We start from the raw sequence: 14,920 nt of genomic DNA, 5'->3' as shown, positions 1-14,920 counted from the left end.
CAGCCCAAGGAAAGCCCTGGGATCCAAAGCAGGGAAACAGTGGGGACCGGTTGTGAATGCCTGTGAGCATCACACGGGCCCTGAGCACAGATGAAGGTGTATGCAAGTGTGGGGGTGCCAGACCGCACCAGGAAAGGGGGCTATTGTGATCATTTGGAGTCCCTGAGACAATTTGAGGCCACCCGATGGTGACTGGTCTTGGGATTTGTTCGTTGGGAATGATTCTTGGGGTGCTTAGGGTGGGGGTCTATGATCACCATGCCTGAGGGAGGTGCTAGGGGTGCTTCTGGCGCACTGTAATCGACTTCAAGAGTCTGATGCAGCTTTCAAGGTGACTCCAGGTGCCCCAGACCAGAGGTCTCCAGCCCCTCCAGCATTGGGAGACCGGATCCCGCTGGAATAGGCCCTCTCCACCAGGGGGCTCCAAGGCTCCGTGGAGCCTGGATGGGTTCAGGGGTCCAAGGCCCCTGGGCAGGGAAGTCACTGAGTCGTGGGGTGTGGAAGATGCAGGGGCAGGAGCCCGGGACCAGAGAGTGTGCTGGAGCTTTGGCGCCGTGCAAAGATCAGGCGAGGAGAACCCTGGCCGGGATGGAATCATGGGGTGCCCAGCCCTGGCCCCACACATCTCCCGCATCTCGGGCAGGGGGCGCAGGGGACGCGGTACACACTTCAGGGCCTCGGGGGCGTGGCCGACCGGCTGAGGTGTAGTCGCGGGCGGAGCCTCTGATGAGCAGGGGCGTGTTCGCTCGCGGGCGTAGCCTCCGCTGGGCGGGGCTACGCAGAACCCGGGCGGCGGCGGCGGCCGCGGCAGGAAATCGGGGCTGAGCCCCGCCAGCGCGAGATCCCTTCCCAGACCCGGTCCCCGCCGAGCGATCCTCTGGTCTTGTCATGGACGCAGCAGAGCCGGGTAGGCGGTCCGGGGTATGGGATCCGAGAGAGACCTCCCCCAACTGTACCCCACCTCCTAAACTGAGGCGCTTCGCCTGTCCTTTTCCGTCCAGAGACCCGGGAAAGGAGTCAGGAATGGGAAGGGCACGGGAATCCACTATTGTGGGGACCCCCAAGCCTAGAGGGGCCCAGAACACCATTCCCTGGCCTCCTCCCCCTTTGGAGTCTTCACCCCGGATGCCTGGGGGAGGGAGTCCAGGAAGGGGAAGTGGCCGCTTCTGCTTCTGATATTTGTGATGGGGGGCAGGGGGAGGGCGACGCAGCAGGATCCCTACTGAGGAGGGGCCATTGCTGATCTGGGCCCCTTAGAAGGGGGACTGTGGCAGAAATGTGGCAAGGTCCGACTTGTATTTCCGGCTCCCTTTGTGTCTCTGCTGTGCACGTTGAGTGTCACACGGTCTTTATGTTCCTCTGGTTTCAGTCTGCCTGTATGTGTTTGTGCCACAGGCTCTGTGCCGGCCTCTCCCACGTGTATTTCCATCTGTCTGGCCTGAGGTCCATGTGGTTCCATTGTCAAGCTGGCTCTCTCCCCAGGGACAGTGCTGCTGCATCTGGGGCATCTGTTTTGCCGCTTTGCTTCTGGGCCCATGTGTGTGTGGGTGTCTGTTCCTCTGAGCAGCTGCCCCTGTGTTGGGTTGTGCCTGATCCATCTGCCTGCCCTGAGCTGGCTTCACCCCAGGCCACACTGCCTCCATCCTGACTCTGACACCCACCCCCATCCCCCCCCTCCCCAAGGATCAGAACACTCTCTTTCTGTCTCCTCCCCTTCCTCCCCCCACCCCTTCAAAACAACTGGCTAAGGGCCTACCCTAGGTGTAAGTGCTGTGAGTGGAGGGAGGCCTCCATTGGCCCATGTGTGACACTCCCCTCCCCCAGGGCTACCCCCAGCTCCAGAGAGCAGGAAGAGGTACAGTGACATCTTCCGGAGCCTGGACAACCTCGAGATCTCACTGGGGAACGTGTGAGTCTGAGCCTGGGCCACCCCCAAATCCCTAATCGTTTAGGGGCCTCACTAGGAACCTACAACATCTGGATCCACTTACCTAATAACCTGAGAAGTCTTAAATGGGTCCCTCCAAAACACCTGAAAAATCCCCAAATCCAACCCCCCAGATCTGCTGGAAATCCACAAAATGGTCCTAGGACCCCTCCCCATGTATTCTTGTAACCCCTTAAAACGTTTGAGATCCTTAGAATCCCACCCTATGGACCCCAGATTTACCTGGGACCTTTCAAACTCTCTCAAGTCCCATGACAAAAAGTCACCTAATTTCCCCCCAAACCACTCAGACCTCCCACGTACAAGAGATGTCACAGAGGTAATGTCCAGGACCATCATTCAAACTGCCCTGGGGGCCCCCAGCACCCCTAGGCAGGACAGACTGGGTGGAGGGTGGCATCTTGACACCCTTACCTCCCAGGACCCTTGAGATGCTGCCTGGAGACCCCGTGCTTTCAGGAGACCCAGAGTCTGACAAGACCCCCACAGCCACTGAGGTGAAGGGCGGGACCAATGAGGCAGGGAGGAGGGGGCCTCCAGGAGGAGGGGCTCTAGGGGGTTGAGGCCCCTGCCCTGCTCGCTCCTGAATGCTGTCTCCCTACCTCTCAGACCAGTGAAACCAGCCTTTGGAGTGGCCTCTCCCTGGAGGGTCCGGCACCCCTTACAGGTAGGGGGCTTTGAGGCCAGGGGAGTGGGGGCAGAAAGGACTCCTTCCCTCAGCAAGTCGTCACCGACTGCCTGTTCCACGTGCCAGGGAAACAACAGTACGCGACAGAGCTGAGCCCCTGCCCTCAGGGATCCCTCAGTCTGGGTGGAGAGTCAGCGTAAAATTGCAACCTGGACAAGATCATAAAAGGGTGTTTGGGGAAAGCCACAGGGTATAGAATAGTGGTCACTGGTCTGGCCTTGGGGCTCAGGGAAAGCTTCCACAGCGGCCTCGGGGGTCAGAGGTCAGAGGTCCACTCTCCTGCCCCAGGGGAAGAATTGGACCTGCGGCTCATTCGGACCAAGGGGGGTGTGGATGCAGCTCTGGAGTATGCCAAGACCTGGAGCCGCTATGCCAAGGAGCTGCTGGCCTGGACCGAGAAGAGAGCCAGCCTTGGTGAGGGTCCCTTCTACCCTGCCCCAGACCCCAGGCAGTGCCCACACCCTGCCCAACTCAGACCCCGGCTGTCTCCCCCTACAGAGCTAGAGTTTACCAAAAGCATCATGAAGATCGCCGAGGCTGGCAAGGTGGCGATCCACCAGCAGGTAGCTGTGACCAGATCCCCCCGCCCCGATCCCCTAGATCCTCGGCGTCCCCCAACACCTACTCTCCCACCCCAGAGCCATATGCCACTGCAGTACATCTATACCCTGTTTCTGGAACATGACCTCAGCCTGGGAGCCCTGGCCATGGAAACAGTGGCCCAGCAGAAAAGAAATTTCTCCCAGGTGAGGGGGCCCTGCCGCACGCCTTATTCCATTCCCACCTCCCCAGGAGGAAGGCAAGGTTACCCATCCAGGCTGTTTTGCTGATGAGGAAGCTCAGGCCCAGGGATGCTGAGGAACTTGCCCAAGGTCACCCAGCAGAGATTCAAACCAGGCTTCCTGTACAATTGCAAAACTGTGCTTTTGCTCGTTCGCAGGGCTTGGGGGGAAAAGTGCCGAGTGTTCACAGGCAGAGAGCTTTGGCATCTCTGGGGCCAGGCTTTAGCAAGGATGAGGTGGGGACACGGCAGGGAGAGGGGGTGGGGAGCGTGCAGACCCAGAAAAGGGTCCAGAGGATGAAAGGCACGCGGTAGCGGGAAGCAGAAAGACTGGGTGGCCCTGAGGCAGCACCCCCATCTGTCCCCCTTGCCAGCCCCTGGCAGCCAAACGAACTGAGATCGAGAAGTGGCGGAAGGAGTTTAAGGAGCAGTGGCTGAAAGAGCAGAAGCGGATGGTGAGGCCTGGCAGGGGTGGGTACCAGCATGCGGCTGGTGGATGAGAGGAAGCGGTGCTGATCTATCCCCTTCTGTCCCTGTCCCCGCCCCCCACGACCCCAGAATGAGGCGGTGCAGGCACTGCGGAGGGCCCAGCAACAGTACCTGCAGCGCAGCGAGGACCTGTGGGTTCGCTCCCAGGCGTCCCCTGAGGACCCGGCACCCCAGGCCTCGCCAGGACCCAGCAAACAGCAGGAGCGGCGGCGGCGATCACGAGAGGAGGCTCAGGCCAAGGTGGGGACCTGGCCCCGTGCCCCCCCCCCCAGCACTTCGGTGCGCCCCACCCCACACTCCATCCCACCGGTGCCCCGGCCTCGGTTTCCCCAGGCGCAGGAGGCCTTGGCGCTGTACCAGGCCTGTGTCCGTGAGGCCAACGCACGGCAGCAGGACCTGGAGGCCGCCAAGCAGCGGATCGTGTCGCATGTGCGCAAGCTGGTGCTGCAGGGGGATGAAGTGCTGAGGCGGGTGAGGCCTTTTCCCACTGCCGCCCCCCAGCTGAGGGCCCCCTGCCCCTAACCCTTCTCCAGGGCGCCAGAACTCCTCCCTAGACAGCCAGTTTCCACCCTCAGTCCCTGAGAGCATCTCGGCCTCTCGAGTCCTGCCCACCCCCCACCCCTGCCCTTACCCCACTCCATCCAGGCCAGGCTCTGATCACACCCTCCTCCCTAAGCTGCCCCCAAACCCTGACCATGCTGGTGTCTCTAAAGTTCAGGCTCTGCTCCTCTCTCACTGTAGTCTGCTCCCCACAGGTGACCCTGGGACTGTTAGGGCTTCGAGGGGCGCAAGCAGAGCATGGTCCCCGTGCCTTCTCTGCCCTGGCTGAGTGCTGTGAGCCCTTTGAGCCTGGCCAGCGCTACCAGGAGTACGTGAGGGTGCTGCGGCCCGAGGCCCCACCACCCCCGCCGCCTGCCTTCTCCTTCCAAGAGTTCGTGCCCACTGCACACAGGTGGGCCCCTTGGGAGCAGGGTCAGGAATGAGATCCAGAGACACAGTTTCAGGCTGTTGGAGCCACCAGGCTGAGTACTCAGGGTCAGGAAACTCAATGAGGTTTTGAGTTCTTGGATTAATACCGAGGCTCTTATTTTGGGGGAGGGGTCCCAGTTCTGGGAGAGTCCGAACTTCAGGGTCACTGTACTGGGTGCTCACTGGTGTCAAGGCTTGCAGACCCAAGTGCTTGGATTTGGGTCCTAAATGCAATGCCTAGGTGATGTCATCCCAGGGCAGTTTCCTGGTTATCAGAGCCCTCACCCTTCTCCTTTCAGCTCCCCTCTGGACACAAGAAAGAAGCTCTCTGGCCCCCTACCCCCACGGCTGGATGAGAGTGCGGCTGAGGCAGGCCCTTGGGATGATGTAGGCACAGGCTGCCAGGGTGAGTGCAGTGAGGGGTGGGCAGGAGTGGTGCTGGGGCAGGGGTCCATCCTAATTGACCTGTTCCCTTCTAGGGATTCCAGGCCCCACTCCAAGCAGCGACGTGGACAGCGTGGGTGGTAGCAGTGAGTCTCGGTCCCTGGACTCTCCCACTTCCAGCCCAGGTGGGGCCAGGACCTGACCGTAACCCATTCCCTACGTCTAACCGCCCTCCAGACCCTGGCCAGGCTCTGACCCTCGGTCTCTAACCTATCACTTGACCTCTGACCTACCTGCACTCCTGACCTATTTCCTATATCCTCTGATTCATTCTCTTGAGCTAATTTCTGAACCGCCCCCCAGATCGCTGACCCATTTCTGCAACCCCTAACCTCTGCCTTGAACTCCCTCCTGATCTCTAACCGTTACCCCAAGGGCATCTGTGGGTGGTTCTGGAAAGCCTAAAAACCAGGCATATCTCCTCAGCCCTGGCGCTTCCTAATGACCCCTGTGACCCCCGACCTCTGTGACCCTATGACTCCAGGCCCTGGCACAAGGCGGTTGGTGAAGGTGTCATCCACAGGCACCGAGTCCTCAGATGACTTTGAGGAGCGAGACCCTGGTGAGGCTGGAAGCAGGTGGGGCATGGCAGGGGGTGGACCAGGCACCCCTGACCCTGTATCCCCACAGACCTGGGAGATGGGCTGGAGAACGGCTCAGGAAGCCCCTTCAGGAAGTGGACACTATCTGGCGCAGCCCAGACCCACCGACTGCGGCGGCTACGGGGCCCAGCCAAGTGCCGCGAGTGTGAAGCCTTCATGGTCAGCGGGATTGAGTGTGAGGAGGTGCGGCCTGGGCCCATGAGCCAGTGACCTGTTATGACCCCAGTGACCTCCCTGACCCCAGGCACCTGACCTGAAATCCCTATGACCTTTCTGCCCTTGGGACCTGCCCTGATCTAAAGATGTCCTATGAGCCCCCTGCCCCCTGAGGATCCCTACGACCTTCTCTTCCCCTGCTGACCTCTGATGACCTCCTTGACCCTATAACCTTCCCTTCAGTGCTTTCTGACCTGCCACAAGCGGTGCCTGGAGACTCTACTGATCCTCTGTGGACATAAGCGACTCCCCGCCCGGACTGCCCTCTTTGGGGTCGACTTCCTGCAGCTGCCCAGGGACTTCCCGGAGGAGGTGCCCTTTGTGATCACCAGGTGCACGGCCGAGATAGAACAGCGTGCCCTGGGTGTGCAGGTGCCGCCTTGACTCTTGACCATCCCCAATAGTGACCTGGTCCTCTTGATGGCTGTATCGTAAGCCAGATGTCCATTTCCTGCCTCGCCCTGCAGGGCATTTATCGGATCAGCGGGTCCCGGGTCCGCGTGGAGCGGCTATGCCAGGCTCTCGAGAATGGCCGAGGGTTGGTGGACATGTCAGGAAACTCCCCTCACGATATCTCGAGTGTCCTCAAGCGATTCCTCCAGGAGGTGGGTACTCAGTGGCTCAGGGGTAAGGGCCGGGCGGGCTCAGGCTGAGGACCCTCTGCAGCCCACCCACACCCATGTCCCTCCCACCATTCCACCCTCAGCTCACTGACCCCGTGGTCCCCTTCCACCTCTACGACGCCTTCATCTCTCTGGCTAAGACCCTGCATGCAGACCCTGGGCACGACCCTGGGACCCCCAGCCCCAGCCCTGAGGTTATCTGCTCGCTGAAGACCCTCTTGGTGCAGCTGCCTGACTCTAACTACAGCACCCTGCGGCACCTGGTGGCCCATCTGTTCAGGTGTGCACTGTCCCTGACCTTGAAATGTGATTTCTGACCTAAGGCACGGATCTGTGACCCCATCCCTGGACATATGACTACTCATCTCTGGGACTGACCCCTGCCACTGACTTCTGACCTTTGCATGTGTTTTCTGAGCTCTGAATCTTAATAGATGACTCCAGACTTTGGGTGCTGACCCCTGATCTCCATTGCCAGGCATGTAGCTGCTGGTCTCAATGACCAGGACCACTTACCCAGGACTTGGGCAAGTGGCCGCTAGCCTGGCCTACAGCTCCTCCCTGATGACCAATGACCACGCATGCCATGCCCTGACCCTTTTCCTCATACTGTCCCCAGGGTGGCTGCACAGTTTGAGGAAAACAAGATGTCTGCCAACAACCTGGGCATTGTGTTTGGGCCAACGCTGCTGCGGCCACCAGACGGTCCAGGGGCAGCTGGTGCTGGCCCTGTCACCTGCCTACTAGACTCTGGGCACCAGGCTCAGCTCATTGAGTTCCTCATTGTTAACTACGAGCAAATCTTTGGGATGGACGACCTCCCCGTGGCCACTGAGCCTCCACCCCAAGACCCCAGTCCAGCTCCTGGGGCTCTCACAATCAACCCCCAGCCACCACCCTCATACCCTGCCTCAGATCCCCTGCCCTCAGTCCTAACCTTGGACCCCAACCCAGACCCTGGTCCCCACAGTACCTTGGAGAAGCATCCCGAAGCTACGCCTCCTGAGGTAGGAACCCACTGGGCCCACAGACGGGTAGGCCTTCTCTGCATTTAAGCGTCTCACTCTCCTGTCTCCCTTCCTTCCTTTGCCTTTAAAATTTTCTCTTTCATCCCCTTTCTCCCTTCCTTATTTACCTTGTGCTCATTCTGGGAGGAAAAAAGAGGAACGGAACGGGGGGGGCGGGGTAATAAGGGAGGAACAATAAGGTATAGCTCTGCAGTTACTAACAAGGGTGATCACTTACTCCTTCAACGGAACATTTATTGAACACCTAGTGTGTACCGAGCATTGTTGTAGCAGGCATTACACATACATCAGTGAGTAAATTATTGAGAGACCCCATCCTTTTGGTGACTGCACTCTAGTGGGGAAGAGACCAACAATAAAAAAAAAAAATAGGATAGATACAAGGTCAGTTTATAGGACATTATGAGGTGACAAGTACTATGGAGAAAAGAAAGGGTAGCATAAGGTAAGGGACACTGGGAGCACCAAGGAGAGGTGGAGGGCAGCTTGTAGCAGTAAGTAGGATTCTGTGGGCTGGTCCCATGGAGAAGGTGGATTCGAGCAAGGACTGGAACAATGTGGGAACAATCTGGGGAACGGTGTTCCAAAGAGAGCAGCCGGTGCAAAGGCCCCAAGGTAAGAACATTCCTGGTGTGTTTAGGGCACAGCCCCAAGCTGTAATGAATTACTGAGGAGAAGGTGCTAGAAAGTGAAGCCAAAGAGGGGTCTTAATGCCTTTAATGCCCTTAATGCTACGCAGACCGTGCACCTACTATGCATGGGCACTGCATAAGCGTCCTATCATCCTCACCACGGCTGTGAGAGGTAGACACTGTTAGTGAAAACCATTTACAGATGAGACTCCTACAGGGGCCTTCCCTGTCCCTCAGGTCCTGATACACATATCATTCCTTAGAACATGGACCTCCCCCTGACAAGCAGCCCGGAACTGGCGAAGGAGCAGTCAGTGAGTTCTGGGTCTCTGAGAAATGGAATGGTTCAGAAAGTGCTTGGGACATGTGGAAAGAACTCCAGCAGCTATTAGCATTTAACTAAAGGATGAACTGAAGGATACACAGATCAACTAAAAAGCAGGTGCAAGGTTGCAGAGAAGGAGGGAGACAGGTAGTTCCCCTGGTCCTAATGTGGACATGGCTGAGTCACTCCCTGGGCTGGCCCTCTGCTGAGCAAGGGCATTCCTGCCTTCATGGAGCCCACAGTCGAAATTAATAACATTGCTCTGCACGAGGGGACAAGCAGTACACTGTTAAGGGCATCGTCTCCCCAGATACCCAAACTGCCAAAGATCTTTTGCATGTGGAACAAACCCTCAGGTTTCCCAAGAGTCTCAAAGAACTGGAATTTTATTGTTGGGGTTTTGGTCTTCGGTTTGTTCCTGTAGATTCCAGTTCCACAGAGTGACGACAGAGAAGTGGCTGATGACACCAAAGAGGAAGGAGAGGAAGGTGAGTAAGTAGGGGGGAGCCCAGGAGTTATAGGGATATCCTTGCTTGGGGTGGCTTAGCTGAGAGATGACTCCCGGGAGATACCCTGAGGACTTAGGGATGCTCAGCACTGACCACCCCAACCCACAGTGTCCAGCCAAGGTCCAGAGGACTCACTCCTGGGAACACAATCCCGTGGTCACTTCAGCCGCCAGCCAGTGAAATATCCCCGGGGCGGCGTTCGGCCAGTCACCCACCAGCTGTCCAGCTTGGCCCTGGTGGCTTCCAAATTGTGCGAGGAGACCCTTGTGACATCAGTGCCCCGAGGGAGCTTGCGGAGGAGGGGACCTGGCCCTACCGCCTCCTCCCCTGAGGGCAGCCCTCTGCGCCGCACCCCGCTGCCCAAGCATTTTGAGATCACCCAAGAGACAGCCCGGCTACTCTCCAAGCTACACAGTGAGGCTGTGCCCAAGGCCACCTGCTGCCCAGACCCCCAACCTGAGGAAGTCGAGGACCATCTCTGACCATCCCAGCATTCTGACCAAGGGGGAAAGGACTCAGAAGGTGTTCAGTGTTGGGGTGTCTGGAGAGTTCCTGTGAGGAAAGACTACATGGCCTCAGGTACTAAAACCCTTTTGGAGGCAATATATCAGGATCCCTCAACTGGACACCGGTCACTGCGAAGCATCAGGGCCACTCAGGTTCAGAGAGGTTAGTCAGGGTCAATGCTCAGGGTCAATATAGGTCATGGGATTCTTGACATCCACTCTAGTCTCTGACCCCTAGGACAGGGGTGCCTTTTGCTACTTTGGTTGTAGCCACTCCCCTACCTCTGCCTGTCTTCTTAGCTGACCTCAGGTGACCAGCACTTGGGAGTGGGCAGCCCAAACTCAACATCCAGGTGGTACCTGGGGTGTGATGGCCTCAGAATAAACTGTGTCCTTTATACCCTTGAATGTCTTTCTTTGCCAGGGGAGGGTGATGGGAGAGATGGGTGAGGGTAGCATCCTTTGGCCCCATTTACCCACCAGAGACACCAAGGCCCCCTTTCATCCCCAAACATGCTTGAGCACCTACAGGCAGTACGGGCTGAACCCGGGCACCAGGCTGAGTCACACCGGCCCGGCCCTCCCGGAGCTCCACGTCCCCGATCCGGTCCTGCATAATCAAACAAATATAACAAAGTGCAGATAACTGGGACAATGGGGCTGTGTGCTCTGGGCTGTGGGAGCCCAGGGCCGCCACAAGCCGGGGCCGGGCAACGGGCAGCGCTGCCGGGGGTGGAGGGCGTGGGGGCGGGATTTTCGAGAAACTTGAGTGCTCCCGGAGGGTCACCTGGGGCCGGAGAGGTCCGAGGGGCACCGGAGGCCGCTGCGCGCGGTAGCTGAGCGCTCAAGAAACGGAGGCGGGGCGGGGGTCCCGGCTGTAGGAGCCCAGTCGGATCAGGGCGTGGCTTGGAACTCAGCGACGGATTGGACGCCAGGGAGCGGGCGGGGTGGCCGGGCGGGGGCGCGGACCCTGAGACCACCCGGAGCTGCGCCCAGGCTGCGCGAGGTCACTGCGGTAATTCTCGTGACTTGAGTGACTCAGCCCCCGGAAGGCTCGAAACTGCGTGCGTGTGGGGTGCGCGAGGACGGGGGCGGGGGTCCCGCGCCGGAAGTGGAGAGGGGCGACCGAGAGGCCGTGAGGCCTGGAGGAAATGAGGGGGCGGAGGGGGGGCTGAGGTTCCGGGAGACCTTGTCCCTACCGCAGCCGCCGGGCTCCCCCAGGTGGCAGAGACGGGGCGGGGCTCCCCCAGGTGGCGAGGGCGGGGCGCTGCGCCAAGGCAGGGGCGGGACCCCGCCTCCCGTGCTCTTTTGGCTGCCCGCGCCCAGCGCACTCGGACGCTCCTCCGCTCCCCGCCGCTCCTCCGCTCCCCGCCGCAGTCACCAGGCTATGGGGCTGGGGCCCGCCCCGACCCCCGGGGAGGCCGCCCCTACTGCGGCGTGACGGGCGGCCCAGGTGAGGCGGGTACTGACGGTGGTAGGTGGGCGCGGGTCCCAGGTAGGGCGCGGCACGTGCCTGCGGGGCCCGGGCCCGCCCCTTGTCCCCCTGCTCTCCTCTTCCCCAGCTCCTCCTCTAGCCTGGGGGCGCCGGGAGGCCCGGCCAGCTGCAGCCTCCCTGACAGCCCCCTTTGTCCGCGAGGGTGCCAGGGTCCTCCGACCCACTCAGAAAGGCCCGATGCCCCGCCCGCTTCGGGAGCGCTCGCGCGCAAAGCCCGCCGCCCAACTAACTTCTGGGGCGGCCTCGCTGTCCAACTCTGATAGACCTGGTCACCTCCAAGCTCTCGCACGGACAGCGGTGACCCCACCCTGCGCACACACGTCCCCTGCGCTCTGCTCCCTTCGATGATCCCAGCACCAAACCCTCCCTCACTTACTTTCACAGCTCACTCCCCCTTTGTTCCTCCCTTCCCCCATCCCTAGTACAGGTTGGCCGCGCTTGGGCAGATGATTTCTTGTTGGGTTTTTATTTGTTTGGCTTATTTTGCTTCTTTATTTGATTTTTTTTATTAAAAAAAATTTTTTTTAATGTTTATTTGTTTTGGGAGAGGGGCAGAGAGAGAGAGATACAGACTCTGAAGCAGGCTCCAGGCTCTGAGCTGTCAGCACAGAGCCCTACTCCGGGCTGGAACCCACAAACCACAAGATCATGACCTGAGCCAAAAGCAGGCGTTTAATGGACTGGGCCACCCAGGCGCCCCTTATTTTTCTCCTTTAGATTAAAAAAGAAAAAAAAAAAAGCCAGCCATTTGATTTGGGAGATATCTTTGTAAGCGTCTTAGTAGTCAATAAGCAACCTCTACCCATCCCCCCCGCACTCCCACCGTGTAGCTTGCTTTTCCAGGTTACCCTGGTCCTGAGGCATCTGACTTTGAGACCCTTGCCCTTCCTGTCCTGACCCTCCCCTCTGGCCGCTGCTCCTTCCTGTATCCTTCCAACAAATGCCACCTGCGCTGACCTCTCCCTCTGTGCCCCCAGATGGTCAGCATGGGCCAGTGCTACTACAATGAGACCATCGGCTTCTTCTACAACAACAGTGGCAAGGAGCTCAGCTCCCACTGGCGGCCCAAGGATGTAGTTGTGGTGGCTCTGGGGCTGACCGTCAGCGTGCTGGTGCTGCTGACCAACCTGCTGGTGATCGCGGCCATCGCCTCCAACCGCCGCTTCCACCAGCCCATTTACTACCTGCTGGGCAACCTGGCTGCAGCTGACCTCTTTGCCGGTGTGGCCTACCTCTTCCTCATGTTCCACACGGGCCCTCGCACTGCGCGGCTCTCGGTGGAGGGCTGGTTTGTGCGGCAGGGCCTGCTGGACACGAGCCTGACGGCGTCAGTGGCCACGCTGCTGGCCATCGCTGTGGAGCGGCACCGCAGTGTGATGGCCGTGCAACTGCACAGCCGCCTGCCCCATGGCCGAGTCGTCATGCTCATCGTGGGGGTGTGGGTGGCCGCGCTGGGCCTGGGGCTGCTGCCCGCCCACTTCTGGCACTGCCTCTGTGCCCTGGACCGCTGCTCACGCATGGCCCCCCTGCTCAGCCGTTCCTACCTGGCCGTCTGGGCCCTGTCCAGCCTGCTTGTCTTCCTGCTCATGGTGGCTGTCTACACCCGCATTTTCTTCTTTGTGAGGCGGAGGGTGCAGCGCATGGCAGAACATGTCAGCTGCCACCCTCGCTACCGAGAGACCACACTCAGCCTGGTCAAGACCGTTGTCATCATTCTGGGTGAGTGAGTGCCCTCAGCTGGCCCAGGGTTGCAGGACCCCTGCTTCCCCCACCCAACTCCCACGAGACAGGGGAGGGGAGGATTTGGGTGGGGAATGTTCTCCAAGGAGGTGACATCTGAGCAGAGACCTGAAAGCTGGGGAAGGGAAGAGTTCCAGGCAGAGGGGACAGAAGGTGAGAGCCCCGCAGGACTGGGCCAGTGTCTCCAAAGAGGAGGCCGGTGTGGCTGGAGAGAAGCAAGAGAGAAGGTCAGCATCGCCTCGAAGGGCACAGGCAAGAGTCAGATTTTGTTCTGAGTTCTGGGGGAAGAAGCCCTTAAGAGTTCTTAGCAGGGAGGAACGAGATCAGTCTGGCTGTTGAGTAGTCTGAGTGGGGGAGGCGGCAAGGTGTATCCCGGGAGGATACACCCCCATACCCCAAGATCAAAGAGTGCCTCTTCCCTACGATCCCCTCCCTCCCCGCCCCAAGTAACTGGCCTGTCCCACAGTGACCTCCTTTTCCCCACAGAACCAGCCTCCATGTAGAAATGCCCAGCACCCTATCTACCGTGTACCGGTTAGGAAAGGTATCCCTCTGGCAGACAGATCAGAGAACCGTGTCCGGCCGCTCGTGCCCTGCAACAGTGGCCGTTGTCTGAGCTCCAGAGACCCCTCCAGCCCTGAGCTCTAAGCTGTGGGTGCCAGGCCCCCTGCTAGCCGGCTCTGCTTACCTCAGGCTCCATCCTGCAGGGGCGTTCGTGGTCTGCTGGACGCCGGGCCAGGTGGTGCTGCTTCTGGACGGTCTGGACTGCAAGTCCTGCGATGTTCTGGCTGTGGAGAAGTATTTCCTCCTCTTGGCTGAGGCCAACTCACTGGTCAATGCCGTGGTGTACTCGTGCCGAGATGCTGAGATGCGCCGCACCTTCCGCCGCCTCCTCTGCTGTCTGTGCCTTCGCCGGTCCACGCACGAGTCTGCCCGCTACGCACCCTCCACCCGAACGGGTGCCAGCACTCGCATCATGCTTCCTGAGAATGGCCATCCCCTGATGGACTCCACCCTTTAGCCAACCTGGGACTTCACTGGGGTGCCGCAGATGCCAGATCGTAGCCCCTGACCACTCGTGGACGCACCTGGCTCTACCCAATCTGCAGGACAGACTTAAAGGCAGACCCCCAGTCTGCCGTGGCACAGCTCCACTGCCAGTCTCCCCCAGGCACACAGCTCTGCCTGCTCCGGGGGCCTGGGGGTGTGGGGTCACCTCTAAATGCCCAGGAGAAAAGTCAGATGGGGTTCAGGAATCTGCTAATTAATCATCTCAGGTTTTGGGGGTTTTAACTGACATTTTCTATTTTTACCACACATCCCTGGTAAACCCTGTGGACTGCTTCCTTGTCTGTGGTGATGTGGGTGTCAAAGATGGGAGAGATGAGGCCACCCCGCCCAGTGAGACAGGGTGACACGGACCGTGGACGCACCATCTGCCTGAAGCTGATTCTTTAGGGGCGCAGACTGAGGGGTGCTGAGTGTGATCTGGGAAAAGGTTTGTGGCCCCTTGCAGCCTCTGGGGTCTTGTCTGTCCGTTATTAGAATCGAGGGGGTCTGTGGGAGAGAGCATGATATAAGGAGTAAGTCTTTCCACTGAGGTCTCCAGAGCATTTTCTATCATCAACTCAGAGAGTCCCGTCTGTCCCTGTGTCCCAGAATTGTCCGCCTCAGCTCAGGCTAGGCTGGGATCTCCTCAGCCCCGTTCTCTTTCATCTTTGATCTCTGCACGGCTGTTACTCTCTCTTTTTTAAGTAATCTCTACATCCAACATGGGGCTCAAACTCACAACCCCAAGATCAGGAATCGCGTGTTCTACCGACTGAGCCAGCCAGGTGCCGCACTCCATTTCTCTTGTTGGAGGTCTTACACCCATTCTCTTTGCCTCGGTCTCCTCTGCCTGTTCCCCTGCCTCGAACTTACCT

General features: G+C 59.3%; 2 protein-coding genes across 9 annotated transcripts; both read left to right on the top strand.

Moving 5' to 3' along the window:
* Window positions 1–773: 773 nt before the first annotated feature.
* On the top strand, window positions 774–10,160 carry GMIP (GEM interacting protein). Of its 8 annotated transcripts, none has more exons than XM_019416485.2 (22): window positions 774–907; window positions 1,825–1,909; window positions 2,370–2,445; window positions 2,558–2,615; window positions 2,925–3,050; window positions 3,135–3,199; window positions 3,275–3,382; window positions 3,792–3,872; window positions 3,976–4,146; window positions 4,240–4,377; window positions 4,662–4,858; window positions 5,175–5,281; window positions 5,364–5,444; window positions 5,804–5,881; window positions 5,950–6,104; window positions 6,321–6,509; window positions 6,605–6,742; window positions 6,844–7,040; window positions 7,380–7,767; window positions 8,684–8,734; window positions 9,170–9,233; window positions 9,363–10,160. In XM_019416485.2, the coding sequence occupies exons 1-22, from the start codon at window positions 889–891 to the stop codon at window positions 9,734–9,736; spliced, it is 2,946 nt and encodes a 981-aa protein (XP_019272030.2). In that variant the 5' UTR covers window positions 774–888; the 3' UTR covers window positions 9,737–10,160. The 8 variants fall into 8 exon arrangements, with proteins under 8 accessions (XP_019272030.2, XP_019272029.2, XP_019272033.2 ...); XM_019416484.2 differs by having other exon boundaries at window positions 5,355–5,444; XM_019416488.2 differs by lacking the exon at window positions 5,804–5,881.
* A 935-nt stretch (window positions 10,161–11,095) lies between these two features.
* On the top strand, window positions 11,096–14,137 carry LPAR2 (lysophosphatidic acid receptor 2). The gene is made up of 3 exons (XM_019416493.2): window positions 11,096–11,213; window positions 12,233–12,974; window positions 13,703–14,137. The coding sequence occupies exons 2-3, from the start codon at window positions 12,233–12,235 to the stop codon at window positions 14,014–14,016; spliced, it is 1,056 nt and encodes a 351-aa protein (XP_019272038.2). The 5' UTR covers window positions 11,096–11,213; the 3' UTR covers window positions 14,017–14,137.
* The last annotated feature ends 783 nt before the right edge of the window (window positions 14,138–14,920 follow it).

This window comes from Panthera pardus, unplaced genomic scaffold (assembly GCF_024362965.1).
Source record: "Panthera pardus isolate Hobbes unplaced genomic scaffold, ASM2436296v1 HiC_scaffold_8, whole genome shotgun sequence".
In the NCBI taxonomy this organism is placed as follows: Eukaryota; Metazoa; Chordata; class Mammalia; order Carnivora; family Felidae; genus Panthera; species Panthera pardus.
The sequence above is the reverse complement of the archived record's forward strand: the minus strand, read 5'-3'. Positions and strand labels throughout refer to the sequence as shown.

What these genes read in the sequence shown, in the direction of transcription:
- GMIP (XM_019416484.2), top strand. An exon ending in AGACCCCCACAGCCACTGAG is followed by an intron (nt 2,446 to 2,557) that starts GTGAAGGGCGGG and finishes CCTACCTCTCAG; the next exon opens with ACCAGTGAAACCAGCCTTTG. An exon ending in GGGATGAAGTGCTGAGGCGG is followed by an intron (nt 4,378 to 4,661) that starts GTGAGGCCTTTT and finishes TGCTCCCCACAG; the next exon opens with GTGACCCTGGGACTGTTAGG.
- LPAR2 (XM_019416493.2), top strand. Translation starts at nt 12,233, where the DNA reads ATGGTCAGCATGGGCCAGTGCTACTACAATGAGACCATCGGCTTCTTC. An exon ending in GACCGTTGTCATCATTCTGG is followed by an intron (nt 12,975 to 13,702) that starts GTGAGTGAGTGC and finishes TCCATCCTGCAG; the next exon opens with GGGCGTTCGTGGTCTGCTGG.